At 32.8% G+C, this 20891-nt stretch overlaps 3 protein-coding genes across 7 annotated transcripts; 2 read left to right on the top strand and 1 right to left on the bottom strand.

The window, feature by feature from the left end:
- Positions 1-1995: 1995 nt before the first annotated feature.
- LOC107427797 (elongation of fatty acids protein 3-like) lies at positions 1996-3263 on the bottom strand. The gene has a single exon (XM_016038191.4). The coding sequence runs from the start codon at positions 3118-3120 to the stop codon at positions 2272-2274; it is 849 nt and encodes a 282-aa protein (XP_015893677.1). The 5' UTR covers positions 3121-3263; the 3' UTR covers positions 1996-2271.
- Positions 3264-8416: 5153 nt separating this feature from the next.
- On the top strand, positions 8417-12730 carry LOC107427783 (kinetochore protein NDC80 homolog). Its single transcript, XM_016038171.4, has 4 exons — positions 8417-9665; positions 10085-10331; positions 11783-11929; positions 12269-12730. Exons 1-4 carry the CDS (start codon positions 8512-8514, stop codon positions 12497-12499), a joined length of 1779 nt encoding a protein of 592 aa, XP_015893657.3. The 5' UTR covers positions 8417-8511; the 3' UTR covers positions 12500-12730.
- A 1316-nt stretch (positions 12731-14046) lies between these two features.
- On the top strand, positions 14047-20311 carry LOC107427793 (uncharacterized). Of its 5 annotated transcripts, XM_060820309.1 has the most exons (4): positions 14047-14755; positions 15285-15346; positions 16516-16716; positions 18896-20311. In XM_060820309.1, exon 4 carries the CDS (start codon positions 18909-18911, stop codon positions 20001-20003), a length of 1095 nt encoding a protein of 364 aa, XP_060676292.1. In that variant the 5' UTR covers positions 14047-14755; positions 15285-15346; positions 16516-16716; positions 18896-18908; the 3' UTR covers positions 20004-20311. The 5 variants fall into 5 exon arrangements, with proteins under 5 accessions (XP_060676292.1, XP_015893669.3, XP_015893667.3 ...); XM_016038183.4 differs by lacking the exon at positions 16516-16716 and having other exon boundaries at positions 15285-15342; XM_016038181.4 differs by lacking the exon at positions 16516-16716 and having other exon boundaries at positions 14050-14755.
- The last annotated feature ends 580 nt before the right edge of the window (positions 20312-20891 follow it).

Genomic DNA, 20891 nt, shown 5'->3' with positions numbered 1-20891 from the left:
AAAGGTACAAATGCAATACCTTTAAGCAAAATGTTTAATTGTTTATGGAAATCATTTGAGTGTCTCCAATATAAAAAATATAGTACTAAAACCAAGCTGGCATAATTGTATTTTAACATTGTCGTGAGCTCTTCAAAACAAATACAAATGCTAAAATGACAATATCAAATTTGAACACATAACTTTAATATAAGGCATAAATAATACATAAAATATAACAATATTTCAGTATTACGTTTAATATTATTTTAATATAGAATATTGTATTAAAGTTGAAATTGAATTGCCAAAAACCAATGTCAAAAATTAAATTAATTTGACAGTAACGCAGTTTGGTATATCATGAGCTTAGAAACATGATACCATTTTTTTAAAAAAACAAACAAGTAAAATGGTAAACAAAAAGCAAAATGAAAAGAGGAAAAAAAAAAAAAAAAAAAGGGTACTGATTTGGTAGTAATTATGTTATTTTTGCAATATCCCTGGCCTGAAAAATCTATACAAAGTTGTTTGTTTCATTGATAGTTCATTTAATTGGTCTAAAACGATGAACAACTACCACGAGGGATTTCCACAGTCAAAGAACCAAAATAAGCAAAATAGATGGAAATAGCTGCCTCCACGTACGGATTCATATGATATGACATAACAATAATAATTACACACTCATTACCTTTTTTTTATTAAAATATATCTATAAACTTTATTATTTCAAAAAAAAAAAGGCAACGACACTCCATTTTTTTATTCCATGATTACCATTAGCAAAATTATAAACCAACTAAAATGACCACTTTATAAGAAATTTTTCCTACATATCAGTGTCAGTATCAACAGGGTAATCATAAATGAAATCATTACTAATAATAAAATTGTTAATTTACAATATTTAATTATATACTAATTTTTTATTTTAAAAAATGAATCTATTTTTAAATTCTCAAATAACATAAAAGTTTTATAAATAATAATCATTAATGGTAATAAATTATTTTTTTATTAAAAAAATTCATTTATAATGTTATAATTTGTAACATATTTTGAAAATTCATGATTAATTAAAAACATTTTTTTGATTAACTAAATCAGTTATCATTAATAAATAATATGTTACCAAATATACCAAGTATTTTGCAAATATTCAATTTAACACTGTAAGCACTTATTTAACAGAACTTTTGGTTGGCCGCAATTAATTTAACATTATATTATAACATGAATCAATCTCTTGTAATATATCATAACACCGTGTCTCTTTTCCACCACAAAAAGAAACAAAACAAAAGGAAAAGAAACCCAAAAAAAAAAAAAAACTTATTGTGAATGCATTTTCATGAATTAATATATAAGTTTTTAACCATGAAAATACAAATAAGTATACAAATATATTTAATTATATATATATATTTATATATATATATATATATATATATATATATATATATATATATATATATATATATATAATCGTAACTTTGAAGCTCATTTATAAGTACTAAAAGTTTGGTCAGATTTTATGGCAAAAGCTTTCATTTGCATGGTTGAAAACCATGTCCCATGATAGTTACATTGCTATCCTGACACGTAACCACAAGTAAATAATAAATACCAATATGTATAAATAATTTCAGAGTCAGAGAAAAGATTAATAATAATAATTGAACAAATTAAATTAAAAATAAAAAATCCTTGTGTGTGTGTGTGTGTGTGGTCTAAAACATATCTTGAAGGTAGTACTTAATTACACACCCATCCTTTTTTTTTTTTTTTTTTCCGTTAAAACTACACACCCATCCATATTCACAATATTTCACAAATTTTTATCAAAGAAAAGTGTTACAACATATATATGATCACTTCTTCATCTTTCTTTTCACACTACCAGATTTTATTCAATTTGCATCCCAATTGGAAAATTAACCATAATATAAAAAAATAAAAATAAAATAAAAGGAGAGAGAGAGAGAGAGAGAGAGAGAGAGAAAGAGACTTGGATTAGAGGGTATAGAGTAAATACAAATATATTAATTGGATCAAATTAATTCAACTCTTAGTGTTTGACTTAAGAAAAAAAGAAAATACTAAAAAAAAAAAAAAAAAGCAAAAACATTTCATGCAATACATGCAAATCAATCATGACCGTTGCCTTGAATTTTTTTTCTCTTTTGAAATGTCCCTTGCCTTGAATTAGCAAGCAATTTTTTTTTTTTTTTTTGAAAAACACTTAAAAAAATTAAAATTAAAAAGAAGAAACTCCAAACCCCCATCAAATTAGGACCGTTTATCCATATCACAGACCTTAATAACACCATTAACACCGTTAACACTCTTGTTCTTGCTCTTCAACGATCCGCCATAGTTCTTTGTATGGAAGTCCACGAACAGAACCAGAAGCGAAGCATAGAAGACGACATTGAAACACCAACCCCAGATCCCCGAACATCCCGAAGACCCAGTGAAATGGAAGCCCAGCATCACCGCCATAACCACGAAGCTGTATTTGAACTGCGCTATCTGAAACTCCGTCACCACTTTCTTCCATCTTGGTCTCAACCCCAGTGCGCACGATAAGTAATAGGTGTACATTAGCACATGCACGGTCGCGTTGGTAACCAGCACGGCCGGGAATAAGGACTGCGAGGTGTGGAGCCAGATATAGCACATGATCACGACGGTCGCGTGGTGGTACACGTGGAGGAATGTGAGCCGTTTGATGGAGCCGCTGAGGATGATCAGGAGTGTGTCTACGAACTCGAGGATTTTAGAGAGGTAGAAGATGTAGGCCCAGAAGAAGAGGGGCCCAGTGGGCGGTGTTTTCGGAGGGATGCAGATGATCCAGTGTATGTTAGGTGGATGGAGGAGCGAAGAGAGACAGCCTCCGACGGCCATGGTGAAGGAGAGGAGTAGGAGGACGATGTTGTGGACGGCTATGATGGGTTTAAGGAGGTGGGGTTTGACTGGAGGGAGATGAAGGGAGGAGAGGAGGAAGGTGATGAGGAGGTAGGAGATTACGGTGAGGGTGAGGAACAGAGGAGTGGAGCCCAGAGTTTGCCCTTCGGTCCATCTGAAGTCGACGATGGCTGGGTGGTTAACTAGGTAGTACTGAAGGGAGAATGTCATGGGGTGGGTGGTGGAATACACGCGCCGCCGTGGGAGTTGAAAGGAAAGAAATGGGGAGTGGATTTAGAGAAGAGAGAGAGAGAGAGGAGAGGGGTGTGGAAAGCGTGGGGAGGGCGGTGGAGTGCGGGAAACATATTTTGGGAGGGAGGGGTTTATAAACCTGGGGGATTACTTGGTGTGGGTCCTTCAATAGCTGGATGATCAGATGATCTTGACCGTCCATTCTCTGTTTCCCCAATTTATTTCTTATTAACAACAACCCTAACCAATTTTCTTACACGTAAGCAACGTAAAACGACTACGGAATTTGCTTTTTTCATGGGTCGGAAATTAGCCTTTTTTTCATGTGTCTCCACCACTGCCACTACGACTACCACTGTCACCACCTCTCTCTCTCTCTCTCTCTCTCTCGCGCGCTGTGAGTTGGCTCTCTCCTCCTATTAAATGGTATTTGTGTTTTGCATTCATATTTTCTTTTTTTTCTTTCTTTTCCTTAGAATATTACTAAAAGGGTTTATATTGAGGATGTCAGAACGCATTTTGAAAACTCAAATTATATCAAAATAATGTACATTTTTATGTAAATTTGAGGATGTCAGAACGCATTTTGAAAACTCAAATTATATCAAAATAATGTACATTTTTATGTCCAATTTACATATATTGGTTTATAAAATTTATTTTAACGACATGCAAACTAAGATTACTTACTATGTTCGACCTAATCTTTCTTTTTTTTTTTTTTTTTCCCCATTCTTCCTCTATTGATTTATATAAAGCATTTGAAGAAGACAAAATTATATACATTTAATTAGTATACAGTTCGACTAAGCTAAACTTTTCCAATGGTTGACTAACATATTGAAAGAGAGACATGCCAGTGCGTCCAACAACCAAAGGTGAAATAGTTTAATATTTATTATTCTTTCTGTTTAACCAGTAAGGGAGTGTTACTATTTTACTGTCAATTTTGGTTGAAAACGAAACGTATAATTTTTACATACAACGGAGAAAATTTGGTGAAATATTTTGAACGTACGATTTTTATTGAGATATGTGAGTTTTCAAAACTCTATTTTTTTTCTTGATCAGTAGTTTTCAAAACTTTAAAAAAGAATAAATGCATAGTTCAGAAAAAGAGTACTTTTTTTTTTGTGAAGGATAAAAAAATAATAATAGTAAGTACTTTACGTCATAAAAAAACAGTGAATATTTCTCATAAGTTAGAAATGGTAAAAATGATCTTTTTGGATTTTTTTTCTTTCAAACCATGGATAATCTATATTGTCCCTTCATTATTTATTTATTTATTTATTTTTCACTGAAAGGTATGGATTTTATGAAACCAAAAAGAGCAACAGAGCCAAACAAGCTCAAGCTCAAATTCGATAGCTAGCCACTATGGCCTCTTTCTTGAATCCTCAAACTGTTCCTTCCTCGACATTTTGGTTGCTTTTCTTAGACTGTAGTGATTCCAAATTCCAACTATGTTGCCACATCAGTTTAGAACCATGATTCTTTGTAATCCTTCTCTTTAAAAAAAAAAAAAAAAAAAAAAATTTTTTTAAGAATGATTATTTCTCTTAAAAATTTACGCTGATAGGAGGTTGATTTTTAGTTTTTCTATTTTTTTCTAACACGGTTTTTATTTTTTTTTATTTTTTATACCATAAGTTTTCCTTCTCTTTAAAAAAAAAAAAAGTTTCTTTTTTTTTTTTAAGAATGATTATTTCTCTTAAAAATTTAGGAGGTTGATTTTTAGTTTTTCTATTTTTTTCTAACACGGTTTTTATTTTTTTTTATGTTTTATACCGTAGGTTTGCCTTCTCTGTGTTTCTTTCAATTTTTTCATATTTTTTTAATTATCATTTTTTTAAAAAATTTGAATTGATAAAAAATGTAAACTTTCAATCCTTTTATATTTTTCTTTAATAGAGCCTCATAATCTCATAACCATTTTCTTGATTCATTGAAAGTACTATATCATATTTATTGGGTTTTATACTAATTAAAGCTTTATAAACATCATCTCTACAAATCTAACGGGGTATACAAAGATTTTCCATAGAAAAACTTCCTAGAGGCATTGGTGGAGATGGGTTTTGGATTTAATTCCTAGTTGGTTTAGGATCCTTTCGAAGATTTGAAAAGTGTTTATGGTTTTATATTACTTTTTTTCTTTTTCTCTTTTTTTCTTTTATTTTAATTTCTCTGACCTTTGTAAAGTTTGATCTAGAAGACAGAAATGGGAGCTTGGAAATTAAGCAGAAAAAAAAGTGATTGAGATGGGAAATTTGCAATGGGAATAGAAAAGATCTTTTTTATTTATAATGTTGCAAAAAAAAAAAAAAGGGTAGTGGGAACAAATATTCTACTTTGTAAAAAGAACTTTTCTTGTTCAAATATTTCTATCTAATTAGATTGGATTTAAAATAGTTAAATATAATCCAAATCAATCATGATTATGAACAAGAATCTATAAATTTAAAAAAAAAAAAAAATCCGTTAGATGCTTTTTAATATGGACTTTTTTTTTTTTTGAATTTTAAAACTTATAAACGAATAAGTCAGTTTTTTTTTTTTTTTTTTTGATAAAGAGTATTATTATTATTGTTGTTTTTGTTGTTGAGGGGCAAGAATCCTTTAATCAAAAAAGGAAAGATGCTTTTTAAATTGGGACATGATTTTTTGGACATTTAGAACTGATAATCTAATAATTGAGAGTTCTTGTTTTTTTGTTTTTTTTTTTTTTTCGGAGGAAAAAAAGGCTCATTGTATTAAACAGGGGTAACCTGTACATCAGATAATAAAATCGGAGTAATGTGGTTGAGAGTTAGGCGGGAGAAATATGGTTGGAGGCTTAGGAGAAACAAATATTTATTTAAGGGAGATAAATATATATCTATATATATACATATTTGTATGTTTTGTCTATATACTCCTTCGTCTTCATCCGTATGTGATGTGAAGTCATAGTGTATAACTTTTAGAATATTTTTTAATTTCAATAATTTGTACTTGGTTTAAGTGTCTAAAAAGAAAAAGAAAAAATTTTAAAATTGCCTTGCATAGAAATGAGAATGATGGTCTTTTTCTAGGTTGACTTTTGTTTAATTAATTCTAAATAGGGAGGTAGATAGAATATTTGTTATACCATTATGGGTGGTAGAAGAATAGTTGAGGTGGCATAAGGCATGGGGGTGAGACATCCAGAAATCATGAGGGACATTTTGTCCCATTACATTAAGTGTGGCAGATTTAGAAATTACTAAGATGGGGAGGTTGGGAAACTGATAAATAAAAATAATTTTAAAGACATTCAAAACATAATAAATGTATGCATCCTATATATATAAACATCAAAAGCTAATTAATTTGTCCATCAATTATCATGTTTTCATACCCAAAATATGTATAATAATATATAAAACATCAACAGCTAATTAATTTGTCCATCACATGGATGCAAATATCATGTTTTCATACTCAAATATATATATATATATATATATATATATATATATATATATATATATATAATAATATATAACTTTGGTATTTTGTTTTAGGATGATTTCACTTTGGTATCATCTAATTTGAATTAACTGTACTTTCCAACCTTCATTTAAAAGCATTGCAATTTAGATCATCAATTTACAGTTATTTTTCAATTTTATTAAATTTTGTTTTAAGATTAAAATTTGGTAAGCAAATTTATTGTAGAAACTTAAAGTTTAAAATAAAGTATTCTATAAGATTTTTTTAAAAAAATATAGGCAGCCATACTTTTATAATTAACTTATATAAAAGTTTTCTAAATTTTCATAAAATTTTCTTCTAAATCATTATTATCAAATTATTTTAAGGTGTATAACTTTAAAGCTTAAAATAAAGTATTCTAATACGATTTCTTGAACAAATATAGGTAGTTAGAACTCTTGAAATTAACTTTTAATAATATTTATCAAATTTCTCTTAAGATTTATAATTTCTCTAAATCTTTATTCTAAATCATTATTATAAAATTATTTTGAGATTTAAAACATTAAATTCTTTTAAATAAATATTTTTAAAGGTTTTCTTGAACAAATTATTTTGAAATTTTTGATCACGAAAAAAAATTTTTTTTTTTGAGACTTAAAACTGTAAAGGTTAATTAATTAAATTATTCTAAAAAGGTTTTCTTGATCAAATATTAACATTAACTTTTAGAAAAGGTTTTTAAAATTTTCCAAATTATATTTTAAAAAAACGTATTCTAAAAAGTTTGTGGAACAAATATAGGTAGATTTTTCAATCTAACTTTTAGAAGGTATTCTAAAAAAGAACGAAGAACAAGAGCTTAAAGCTTAGTTGTCTAATTACTTAACAACTTAGTTATGTAAATATTATGATTAATCCTTGGGGTAAGTATGGGAATGAGGATATTGGATAATCAATCGAAGAAGTACTTGTATTTATGAATTTTTCATAACTTTTTGTATTTTTTCAAACTACACAAACACCCAATCACAGATTCATTTTGTGTGTATATATATATATATATAAATGTATATAATGTAAGAGACACCTTTAGCTTTAGATAATGGATCAAAGTGAGACACGTGTTCCTTTATTGTTGGGGGTTCATGGATTAAGAGACCAGGGTTCAGGTAAGAGAGACAAATGGATTCATGGTTTCTGAACCTGGATGAGACCAGGTTCATGTATTGGGTTTAAAATGGGCCCTTGAGTTAGAGTGAGTGACCCATTGAACAAGTGATTGGTTTTTCCGATTTATTTACCAAATAATTTGCTTAGACACTCAAATAGAAATAATCTATTGGTAAAACCACAATTGTTTTGGACAATAAACCAATAAGATAATATACCAACTTATGCAGTAAACTTTGATCTAAAAAAATTATTATACTAATCAATTTCATCCATTTCCTATTTTTATTTATGAATTTATCTTATTATGATATTTTAAACTGATGAAAATACTGTTTAAATTGATAGCAGCAATGTGCTTTACGAAATGATTAAAAAAAAATTTCAATTATTATTAATTTTTTTTATTATTTTTTTTATGTCAAGTTGGGCACCATGGAGTAAAACAAGTGGGTCAGTCGGCCTTACGATTTCCAAAATTTTCGTTTACTCGGAGCATAGCTGAACCGGGTCGACCCGTTTCACTATGGCGTAATCCTACTCGTCCATTTTTATCTTGATAGTTTTACATTTCAACGGTAAAGATTGGCCCTGGGGACTATTCTCCTTCAAAAGAAGCGGGAAAGAAAGAAAAGAAAATCTAATCCCCAAACTTTTTCAATCAGAATTCAAAAAAATTTCCCAAAAAAAAAAACAGAGACACAGTTTCAGTCACCGGAGGAGAAGAAGAAGAAGAAGATGAGAGGAGTCGCCGGAGGAGGTCGCCGCCGACCAAAGGAATCGTTCAATCCACAGCCACCCCCACCGCCAACACCACTGGACCATCAACAACTCCACTACCACCGGCAACTCGGAGCCGGAGTCGGAAACCATCGCGATTCCGACGCAAGCTTCGCCAGCAGCCGACCTTCCTCCATCGGCGTGGGCAGATCCGCGGCCACGACCTTCGACCTCTACAAAGACAATCGCTACCAAGAATCCACCATGAACACCATCAATGCGTACCTTGCTTCCCATTCCTCCACTCCACTTTTCCTCAAATATCCTTACCCTTCCGCCAAAGACATCACCCAAACCCTAACCTTCCTCATGACTCGCCTCGATTTCCCTTCCCCTAAGATCGAAGACCTGCCTCTCATCCTCAAATCCCTAAATTATCCCTTCAAACTCAACAAATCCATCCTCAAGTCCCCCGGTACACCTCACCAGTGGCCGACTTTCCTTGCCATTATCCATTGGCTGTTTCAGGTCGCCGTGTACAACGACCACCTCTCGCCCGAGAATACGATGTCGTTTGCTGATAGTAACCCCATGCAAGCCTACACGCTGTCCAGCTACTCGCATTTCATTCGCGGCGATGATGATTCCGTGGAGGAATTGGACCGTGAGTGGTTGGAGAAGCTTGAGAGGGAGAAGGAAAACGCGGCGGAGGTTGTGACGGTTTTGGAGAAGACTGCGGCGGAGCTGGAGGCTAAGGCCGCTGGATTGAAATCGGCGCCGTCGAGAAAGGAGGAGCTGGAGAAGGAGAAGGAGTTGTTGGAGGCGGACGTGGGGAAGTTTCACGGTGTGATTGAGAAGTTGGTGGAGAAGATAGGGCAAGCGGAGAAGGATTTGGTGGTGAAACAGAAGGAATTGGAGGAGAAAATGGTGAACAATGATAGGATACGTGGAGAGAATGAGGAGTTGAAGAGAAGGGTGGAGCTTCAGACTATCAATTCGAGGGATGTGGAGAGGATGAAGAGGGAATTGCAGGCTGTGGAGAGGGATATTGGGGAGGCTGAGAATTCGAGGAACTCATGGGAGGAGAAGACTTGGGATCTTGAGGAGAAGCTTGGGCACAAATATAAAGAGATTGAGGCTCTTGCTATGGACTGCAACGTGGCCATGAGAAGGTTTTGTCCTCTTTTATTTATTTATTTTGTCCTGTTATTACAAGTTTGGTGACTTATAAGTGAATATGGTTTATATTTGAATTGTGTTATGATGGAGAAAATTTGCATTGAACTGTTTCAATGCCATTCATAGTTTGCCGCTAGAGAGATATGAGAAGGTTTTTCCTCTCTGTTTTCCCTCTCTGTTATTACAAATTTCCATGAAGAACTGCGCTGGAATGGTGACTTTCTATGAATAAGGTTTATATTTGAATTGTGTTATGATGGAGAAAACTTGAATTGTACCGTCTCAATGCCATTCATGTTATGTTAAGGTTTGTAGCTAGAGAGATATGTTTTAACTTGTTTTGTATGCCATTTTTTTTTTTTTTTTGGTTGGGTATTTGGTTTGCTTACTGATTTGTCTTTGATGTTACTAGGTTAAAGTTTCTTGATGGGTTTCAGTATGCGTTGAATGCCAATGGGTCTACTCCTGCTGAGATTATGGGGATTGACTACAAATCAAAACTGAAGCCTGTACTTAAATCCTTTGGTGAAGATATAAAGAAAAATTCTGTGGTGAAATTGGAAGAGTCAATTAGCCTTCAGCAACAGTTGACTGAAATTTCCGCCAAGGTTGAAGAAAAAAGAAATCACATAGCAAAACTTCAATCGCATTGTTATGAAGTAAGTTCACTTCAACTGCATATTTTATGTTAATAAAATATTATTTCGACAGGTGATGATTATGTTTCTCTGGTGTATTACGTTTAAAACTACCGTATGGCTTCTGCTGCTGCTGCCATTAACCCCTTGCAATGTAATCATCTCTTATGGTTTATCAAGTTACTGCAATGATGCCCCCAGGGCTTCTCTATCTTTTGCTTTCCCTTCCTACTCATTCTGCTTTCCATTTTCAACTTAAGGGTAGTTAAGATGTATTCTCTATACGTAATGGGAGTTCATCAAGAAGTTTATAACATGTCCATAGGTCTCCGTATTTGAGTTCAGAAGACATTCTTGAAATCAAACATAGGAGCAAACATTTTCTTTTTCATCTCCTGCGAATTTTTCAGTAGATACATCCTTTTGGTCTTTCTTTTTCTTTATTACTTGACAAATTATCTCATCGACCTCCTAGGATTAATCCTTCTATAAGTTATAGCATAGACTATTCTTTCAATCACTCATTGGAAGAAAGCATGATTTTTGGCTCTCTGTCTAATTCCTATGATTTGGCATCAAAACCTGAAAAGGCAGTCATTCTTATAGATAGATGAAGGAAACTGGTCTAGCCCAGTTTCTTTTGACTTAGGAAGGTGAAAATGTTTTGATATTTCCTTTTGACTGAGGTCTTATTAGATTTTGTTGCTGAGTCTGATTTGTTCGTGGGGGTGTTCAGATTATATACTAACGGTGGCAAACTAGAACATACATAAAAATTTATAAAATCTACGGAAATTAGATTTTACTTTTATATAAGAAACTATAATAATTATTAAATATCTTAATTCGTAGCCATTTATAAACACATGTGTGCCTACACATTCTTGATTAGGGATTTAACTCTTATTTATTTGTTTGAATATGAACTTGTAATGTTATTTTTATAGACAACAATGGGGGTAAAATTTCATTAATTCTTTTTAGAATAATTTACCTGGCCTTTTATAAATGCATTTTGTAAATCTTAGGCATATAAATCTTATTTGTTTCTTTGAATATGAACTTTTGATGTTACTTTTATAGACAACAATGGGGGTAAAATGTCATTAATTCTTTTTAGAATAATTTTTTAGGATTACTTGTGAGGGAAATTGGAGGATAACTGTGGGCTCATGGTTTAGTTTTCTTAAGGTTGTGTGTGGTTCTCAATGGGAAGACAATTTTCATAATTTTTATTTAACTTAAAAGGTATGATTATATGTTGGTAATTTTAGATAAGAAATTGTGTTTGGCCAAATTACTTTGTTCTATACGGTATTTGTTAACTAAAAACAGTATGGAATATGTGGTTAAGGTGACATTTTCAAAAACAAATGTTTTGCTTACTGGAAAATATAACTAATTTATTATTATTCTTTTTAAGGATTCTTCTCTGATGTTTATCTTTTGTTTTATAAACATATATGTCTCAGCTGGAGGCTCAAGTGAACTCGTTGAAGAAGGAAATAAATGACTATACTGAAAGTTGTGCAGCAGATGCCAAAAAGATGGTGGAAGACTTTGAGATGGAGGCTTATAACTTGAAAATTTTGGAGAGAGAAGCAGCTGATATTTTGAAGGTAGCTTTGAATTTAAGTTTCTAACTAAGACCAGGATTTTATTTTTGATAAGAAGCATAAGTTTAATAATAAAATTATTATTGCACAATGTTAAGAGGAAGAGAAATCCTGTACAGAAAAGATTTATAGGAAATAAGACCTTAGAAGAATCCAATGTCCACAACTACCTCTTCAAGAACGCTTATCTTGAACTTCCAAGCAATAAAAATATTAAAAACCATTATCATAATGAAGGAAAGCATGTTAACAATTTTAGATAAGAGAATTATTGCCTCTTATCATCCAGGCCAAAGGCTCTAGTTATGAAACATAAGCTAATCAACTTTTGTGTTTTTGCAGGCATCAAAATTGAAGTTTGAGGAAGCGGTCAAACAAAGTGAAGAAGAAGTTCAGAAGTGTGCATATGAACTCATAGCATTGATTGATTCAGTCTCAAAATACAAAGAGTACATGCAGTCCAAAATTTCAGAAATGAAGAATGATGTTTCAGAAACTGCTGCTGCATTATCAAACATTTACAAAAGTTCCTTGACAACAGAATTTGGTAATATTTTTCAGGCAAACCGCTAACTCAATATGTTAATATAAATCTCTAGCAAGTATATGTATATATGCTTGATCACAAAAGTACTACTTTCAACTTCTCATTTGAGGAACTTGAATTTAAATCAGATGCTTTCTACTTTTTTGATCTTGTAACTTTATCTGTGAAACTGGTTCGAAGTTGTTGGCAGTTTGACGATGTTATAGTTGAACAATTAAAGTCAGAAATGAGATTCCATTAGGCATCTTCCGAGCTAATATGCATTATAGCCTCGACAATTGCAGTAAAACCATGATTAAAAAAAAAATGGTGCCTCCAGAGCTTAGTGTTTTCTTGCTTGGTGAATATATACATCAAAATTGACGAAATTTATGGTTGATAAATGTATAGAATCATATGCTTGGTATTCTTCAATTATTGAAGATGAAGCTTAACACCATTAACAAGAAACATGACCAGGTGACTACATAAATAAGGGTTAGATTCTAATTGCAGATGACTAAACAAAGTTCAGTGCATCTTCACTATGCTTGTCCAATGCAGCTTCCACTTCTAGTGAAATTATTCCATAGCCTCCTAGCTTACTCTAGGCTAACCTATAGCCTTTAATCATCATCTCCTTCAAGCTTCCTGTCTAATTTTAGAGACTTGTATTTTTTCTTGAAGGATTTGGGGCTACATAATTAGAGTTAGGTGTTTCTTATTTTTGTGCACACCTAAGCTATGTTTCTTATTTTTGTGCACACCTAAGCTAATACGCTAATAGTGAAATTCACATTATATTTATTTTGTGCAACAAAAGATAGATGAAGTAAAAATTGGAATAAATTCCCCCCAAAAAGTGAAATTATAACTTTGTTCAATTGACAGCAAGCATAATGTTTCACAAATAAGGATAGAACAAAGACTACAATGCTTAAAGATGCAATAGCGTGCTAGGAAAAGACGGTGCCTCCAAGGCATATTGTCTCTGCTTTGCTTTGGTCATACAAATTGGGTTGCAGTAACCAAAACTCAGACTAATTAAATAGTTTGCTTACTTGACGTGTTGGCCAACGTAGATAATGTATAAAAATGGTTATGGTTATGAAGTTTTTGTTTTTTTGTTCTCTTTTTTTTATTTTTTATTTTTTTTTTACGGACGAAAATGATTCTATATTATTGCTAAACTTTCTAATTGGGTAATTTGTTGAACTTGGCAAATCGCAGTGGTAATAAACAATAATAATGGTAATAAGGACACTAAATTTAATTTACCAAGTTTGGATATTAATTTAAGTGACACTTTTCTTATTAGACTGTATTAATTCTCACTTTTCTTTAATTTTAGCAAATAATAATACTAAGAGTTCTAAAAATTTGTATTAGCACGAAATATGACATTTGTTTATTAGGTTTTTAGTACTCAAAAACATATTTACAAAATAAAAATAAAAATAAATCTTAGAAATAAATTTCACCACCCAGCAAAATGGAAGAAAAATGAAGTGTGTAGATTGTAGACAATAATCTGACTAATCATTTTATGATAAGAGATGGCAAGTTAGAAGTGGCAGGAATAGCATATGAGGGAATATACCGAAAGCAGAGAATAAATTGTCCGATTGGCGGTTTTAAAAGAACTTGAAAAAATTGTACGATAAATTCATCAATCCGAAGTCACGCACTCCCATGTGGAAACTTGAGCGAACGACCAGCCAAACCCAACACACAACACGTCGCCTCACGAATCTATCTAACCCCGCTCACGACCGCACATGAATATTTATCCACTCAAAGGAGAGCGTAGGTTCCACTCTCCTTATGAGCTCGTAACTGTCCAGTTTCAGCCATTCACAGGGTCCCACGTCACTCCATCTCTCTTGCTCTTCAATCTCTCTGTACAAAATCTTCTTCACAAAAACGCAGACACACTCCAGAGAGAGAAAGAGAAAGAGTTGCGTAGAAATGACTCGAACTCGACGATTCGCGTTAGCGATTTTCTCTCTCTAAACCGAAAAAAAAAAAAAAAAAAAAGACTTTTTTTTTTGGTTTTCTCTCTCTAAAAAGCTTTTTGTAAGCCCGAAAAGCAGGATTGTTTCTCTCGCTCTCTCTCCCGCCCTTTAATTCTCCTCTTCTCTCTCTCTCTCTCTCTCTCCTTGCTTCGATTTTATCGCCTCGGCTGTCGATTCTCTGCTCTGCTAGAAAACCCTAAAAACAGAAACTTTTTCTCCTTTTTTGTTTCATTTTATCTCTGTGTCGGTCTTTTTTTTCTTTCGAAATTCAACAAAATTCTCTCTCTGGTACGGCATCTTCGCATTGTTGATTTTTTTTTTCCTTTTTATCTGCTGTGTTTGATTGGTTAGAAAAGCAAAAGGGAAAAAGTCAAGTATTTGGAATTTATTCTGTGTTTTTTTTGTTGGAATATTTTGGTTTTACGTTGCTTGGATAAGCAGAAAACGTAAAATTTTCAATTTGCACGAAACTTCCTACCTTTGATTGAAATCTTATTTTATTTCGATAAATTTGTTTCATTTTGCTCCCTTTTGGTGTTTTTGTTTATTTTATTTACAAATTTTTACCTTTTTTTTATTTTTTATTTTTTTGACGTTAGGATTTTATATTTGATTTTATTTTTAAAAAAGAAAATTTTCTGGATCCTCTTTTGATATAGGTTAGAGCCATGTGCTTAGCTCGGTGTCTAGTTATTATTATATTAATTAAATGACTTTATTCTCGCGTGATTCTTTGATTATGCACGTTATTTCTTTTCGCAAAATCTGTATAAGTATCTCCGACTCAATAATTTGTTGATGTGGATTATCATTTCAGATGCAATTTGATCTCTACAACTAAATCATCTTGGATCCAGATTCGCTCAAACTACGAGGCAGGTGAGGATTTTTTTTATTATTATTATTTTTTTTGGGTTTTAATTTTGATGCGTTCTCAGATCACCTTTAAGTGTGTAATTCTGTTTGCTGTTCTTTCCTTGGTATAGTTCGATCAATTTTCGGCTAAGCTCTGGGTTTTTAATGCAACTTTCTTTTCAAAATCGTATTTTGTGCACTTGTCCTTGATCATTTTAGATTAGTGGAATTCAATTACTTGCAAAAACAACTAGTTTACTCTATTTAAAGTTATGGACATTTAGTCGTTTGATGTTAAACTAAGTAGGAGACAGTCTGATATTCTTGAAAATTGATGAGGGGATTGAATTTTTTTTAACTTTTGTTTGTTTAAACTTTGGATGTGTAAAGTCTGTTGCTAGAAGTTGCAGAAAAGTGATATCTTTGATTGCTGGATGTTATGGGTGGCGCCTATTTGTGAATTTTTTTTGATAATTCAAATGATAACCAAGTGAAAAAGGAATTAGGATTGTGCAATTACGATCTTGTGATGGGAAAGAGAATAAATAAGATGTAGCAGAAACATTGTGTGGAGAAACAATGGAGAAAAAAACACTGGGTAACCAGTCCCTAGTGCTTAGAACAGATCCTCCTATTTCAATATTTCAATCATGAATCTATGTTCTTTGAGTATATTGAAGCATGATTACATAACCAAACTACTGATTTTATGATGTCGATCAATTAGGGTTGATGTATCTGTTGATTTTGATTTTGCTGCCGAATTGTTTTTTATTTTTATTTTTTCACAAATTACATTCATTGTTAATTTTCTATCATAATTCAATAACTTTCGGCTGTTGATGAGTATATGTATTATTATTTTATTTGGAATCAAGATCATTGCTAAAATAAATAGCTGCTCTGTACTCAGCCTTGTTATTCTGCTTCTGTTTGAATCCATGGGTTGAATGAGATCTGTACTCTTTTACTATTGCATTTTGTTTATCCTACATAGAGTGCCAATTTCCTTTTTTGTGGTTGAAAAACTGAAATTTTTTATGTTAATTTTATGGTTATAAAACTCCAAAACTCATTGGGACTGTCAAATTCTATTTTGTCTTTATTCATGCCTTGTTATTCATGTTGAGTATTCCCAATGAAACTATTTCTTGGAGCATGGCTCTTACTAGATTGCAGAATTGTGTACTTAGATCAGTTGCCTATCCGTTGGCACCATATTTGAGTCAGGGGCCTATAATTGTTATACCGTGATCTATATTTTTCAAGCAAGGTCGCTTTTATTTTAATGATGATGGAAAAACCATCCCTTCTGGATGACCTCAATGGCTCTAATTTGTTGCTGCCACATCTCTTCAGCTATGTTAAGGCATATGTTTTCTGGATGTGGTCAGGTGAGTCCAAAGAGGACACGCTTTTTCAAATTTTAATTTTAAGTAGTGAGTACTGTCTGCCCAAGTTAACTTCGTTTTCTGGGATTATCTGTCTCAGGTACTTGTGCATCCATACCCTGTGTACATGTACTTCAGACCAAAATTTAGGGTTTTTCATTGGAGCTCATGGAAAAAATCTGTAACTATGCTTTTGCTTCATTTGTAAATGGTGCTTTTATTGTTAACTATTGTTATTATTTTTGGGTTGAATAGTCTGCTATTACATATGATTTTTGAGATTTTTATTCGCTATAAAATTTTTAAATCCTTCTTGCATTTTGGATTAATATCTGCTCTTTTGCCTGTATATTTATTTTTGTCTGGCTACATAATGGTGATTTGATTTCATGACAAAAGATAGATTGGAGCATTTAGTGGTCAGAACCGCTCTCTTGCTGTTCAAGATATTAGAGAGATGTTGGTAATAGGTTGTTTTCCAATTTGAAATTAAAAAGAAACAAAACTTGTTAACTATCCCTTTTTATTCTCAATTTTGAAAATGGAATAAAAGTACCTTGCAAATTGAATTGTGTGAACTAAAAATTTTACTGTAAAAAAAAGGATGGAATCAAGTTCCTCTCAAATTGAGCTAAAATGCATTAACAGGTTGGTTTATGCCCGCTGTAAGCCATATGCTTAGTTGCTATGCATGGATGAATATATATGTGCCTTGACCGAAGTTGATATGTGATTAGATATGTTACTTTTATTGTTGCTACCTATCATCCTCTAGTAACTGGCTGGCTTTGAGGAGATGCATGCATTTGACTTAGATGTAAATTATCATACTGCTATTGTTTTTTGTTCACAAAATGTCCATGTCTGTTGAAATGATATCCAATATGTGCTTAAATTATGTGTATCACATATGAAAATTAATGAACAATGATTTTACTCTATATTCGGTGTGGTTTTACTTGCTTAGCATTTACATTTTGGATATACCCGTGAATAGGATGAAGAATTAAAATGTTATTCTCACACCAATACTACTTTTACAATTTCTTTTAGATATTTTAAAATTAGTTTACAAAGCCATAATTGTATGGCATGAGAAAGTGTCTAATAATTCTGAAAGAGGAGACTTCATTATAATGCTTCCTGCATACAAAGACTGAGACTTAAAAACTTTTTTCTTATAGAAACAGTCCTATCTGCATCATATTAACTATTGACATCTAGATTCTTAAATGGATGATAACGGTCATATGTTGTCTGGCAACTTTGCTTAGGTTTTGGTTATAACGGTCATTGTATTTTTTTCTCTCTCCCTCTTAAGCTTTGCCTTTGGCTTTGACTTAATTATAAACTTTCTATTAAACTCATTTTGATTTTGGAGCTTGGAGAAATCTTAATGTTACAAATGATATAAATTTTCCTGATTGTGCAATTTAAAAATGATGCATTTCAATCAAGTTTCTTTCTATGTTGGTTTAGATGATAGTGCATTCTAACAAAAAAGCCCTGCATGGTAATAAATCAGTAATTATGTGGAAATAGTTTTTGATGTTACAAATGATTGTCTAGTGTTTTTTAATCACTAGTGTGCTTTTTGAAGTGTACACTAAGTGGTCAGGGGTATAGTACATTGAGTTATTAGAGTGTTATTATCATTTGTTTTATTATTGTGGCATAAATTATTGTTATGCTTAGCCATATGTCCCTAATAGGCATAGTTACATAGTACATGTGGCAAATTGAGGCTTGTGTCTGTTTTGCCTGATGCTCTCTGTTTGCATACCGTGAAGACTGCTGCTGATGGCACATTTGTTTGGTTTAGAATTTTTAATCTTGAAAATTTTGGGGGGACAAAAAAAGAAACTGCTTTTTCTGGGGATATTGCTTTATAACTAGTAGAAGATTTGTTTGTCAGATGATCTATTCTAAATAGTTGGTTGACAAATGGTTAATGGATTTAATTTAACATGAGAATCTGCTTCATTGTCATGGTGTGATGCATTGGTAACTGAGCAGCTAGCTGCAACTATCTAATGAACTTGCTTTTTTTACAAATACCAGTGAAATTTCCCGAGATCAATTTCTCTTGCTTTATATCTGCTTGGTCATGATGACATATTTATGCTCTACATCTGAAAATAAAATAATTGTGTTAATAATAGAGTCGGCAATTGGGTTTCAGGTTTCACTTGGAAATGGCAAAAGGTAGCAGGGGAAGGCGCAGGATCACTTCACGACAATACAGATCAGCTCCATACCCGTTGCACTGCAATCATGATATCTTGGAGGACTTGCACCAAAAGAAATGCTCCAAAGCCTTGGAGAAGAGAGACTGGGAAGATGCAACATGTTCTGTCTGCATGGAGTATCCTCACAATGCTGTCCTTCTTCTTTGTTCTTCTCATGATAAGGGTTGCCATCCCTATATGTGTGGGACTAGCTTTCGCCATTCCAACTGCCTTGACCAATATAAAAAAGCTTACACTAAAGTTGTCTCACCCAACCATGGATTATCCTTGCACAGTTCTCTCAACAACCCAGTTGATGCACCAGATTCCAGTTTGGCCGTCGAGAAATGTCAAGTCTCAGAGCTTGCATGCCCTCTTTGTAGGGGTCAGGTGAAGGGGTGGACTGTCGTTGAACCAGCGAGAGAATATCTTAATGCAAAGAAGAGAAGCTGCATGCAGGATGGTTGCTCATTTGTTGGAAATTACAAGGAGCTGAGGAGGCATGTAAGGGCAGATCATCCCTCTGCACGACCACGTGAAGTGGATCCTGCACTAGAACAAAAATGGAGCAGGCTTGAGCGGCAGCGTGAGCGGGATGATGTGGTGAGTACTATAAGATCAACCACACCAGGAGCCATGTTTTTTGGTGATTATGTTATAGAAGGAAATAATTATGGGTTTGAGTCCGATGAAGATGAGGGTGGTTTTGATTTAGGTGCTACAGAAACAAACGGGGGTTTTGAGGTGGGTGGTATTGACCGTGAACTTGTGAATGTCTTTCTCCTAATTCATGCATTTGGGGCTTCAGCAAATGACTACAGTAGGCGGCTGAGGCAACCTGAAAGGGCCTTAAACCGCACAATGGATGGCACTGTTGGCGTCCGGCACAACACTCCTGTTGGTGCTTCAGATTCCTCTGATCAGGATGACAACAATGAACCCAGTGATAATAATGGTGGTGATGGTGGTATGTCATTGGCTAGCCGCCTCCGCCGTCATGGTAGGGTGTTGTTGGGACGCTCCGGTCGAAGACGCCGACGTAGGGCAGTTCAAGATAGATAAAAGTTGGCAATGGTAGGAGGAGGTGGAGGTGGGAAAAGTTTCTTAGGTACATAAATTTTAGGAAGAAATTTAGACAAATAAAAAAAGACTCAAAAAATTTGATTTCTCACAATTGCATGAATTTACCTCACAAATTTGAATTGCTGGATAAAGAAAGCAAAAAAAAAAAAAAGAAAAAAAAGAAAAAAAAAAAAAGGGATATGGATGTTCTCAATCCTTAATTGTTCTGTAAAATTTGTTATTCTGATGTAATTTCCTGTTACCTTATATCCTCCTGTTAAATTATGAGTTCTTTTTTTCGATTCAAAGTATTCCTCTGTAAATTTTCTTTGATCGCCTTGTGAGTTGTGATAAGGGTGTGGCTTTTGCTTACTGGCAGGTTTCCATAGGAAAAGTTGTATATTATTGATTGGCATCATTATTTCCCACCTAGTTATGGTTCAGATTGGGTACTATGACTTAATTATATTGAGTTTAACGCATGAACTAGTTATTTTACGACCATTTGGTGTTCGAACATGGGGTTCTGGCCCAAACTCTGGAATTTAAAGAGGATTTACTTCTTTGATTAAAATTCATTTGGGCATTTGAACATTTATTTATATGATATAATTTTTTATTTTTAGAACATAGACATTAATGTTGCAACACAATTGAATTTGTTTCCAGAAGATACCATATAATTGAAATTGAACTTTGGGGTATTTTTGTTCAAATGGTAAGCCTCAGTCTGAGAAGAAGTTGATCTTCTGAATCAATTTATATTTGTTCTTCTTCGGGTAGTAGAGAAAGCTCTTTAAGATTTATTTAATTTTGTAGTCGTTTGAGTCCAAACTAATTAAATTTATATAATCCTTTTTGAATAAATTAAATTTATATAAATTGTTA

The sequence above is a fragment of the Ziziphus jujuba genome, chromosome 9 (assembly GCF_031755915.1).
Source record: "Ziziphus jujuba cultivar Dongzao chromosome 9, ASM3175591v1".
NCBI lineage: Eukaryota > Viridiplantae > Streptophyta > Magnoliopsida > Rosales > Rhamnaceae > Ziziphus > Ziziphus jujuba.
This window is presented reverse-complemented; position numbering and strand designations above follow the sequence as displayed.

Bases quoted from the DNA above. Each gene is read 5' to 3' on its own strand.
- LOC107427797 (XM_016038191.4), bottom strand. From the start codon at position 3,120: ATGACATTCTCCCTTCAGTACTACCTAGTTAACCACCCAGCCATCGTC.
- LOC107427783 (XM_016038171.4), top strand. From the start codon at position 8,512: ATGAGAGGAGTCGCCGGAGGAGGTCGCCGCCGACCAAAGGAATCGTTC. The intron at 9,666-10,084 runs GTTTTGTCCTCT...TGATGTTACTAG, and splicing joins TGCAACGTGGCCATGAGAAG to GTTAAAGTTTCTTGATGGGT. The intron at 10,332-11,782 runs GTAAGTTCACTT...TATATGTCTCAG, and splicing joins TTCAATCGCATTGTTATGAA to CTGGAGGCTCAAGTGAACTC.
- LOC107427793 (XM_016038183.4), top strand. From the start codon at position 18,909: ATGGCAAAAGGTAGCAGGGGAAGGCGCAGGATCACTTCACGACAATAC.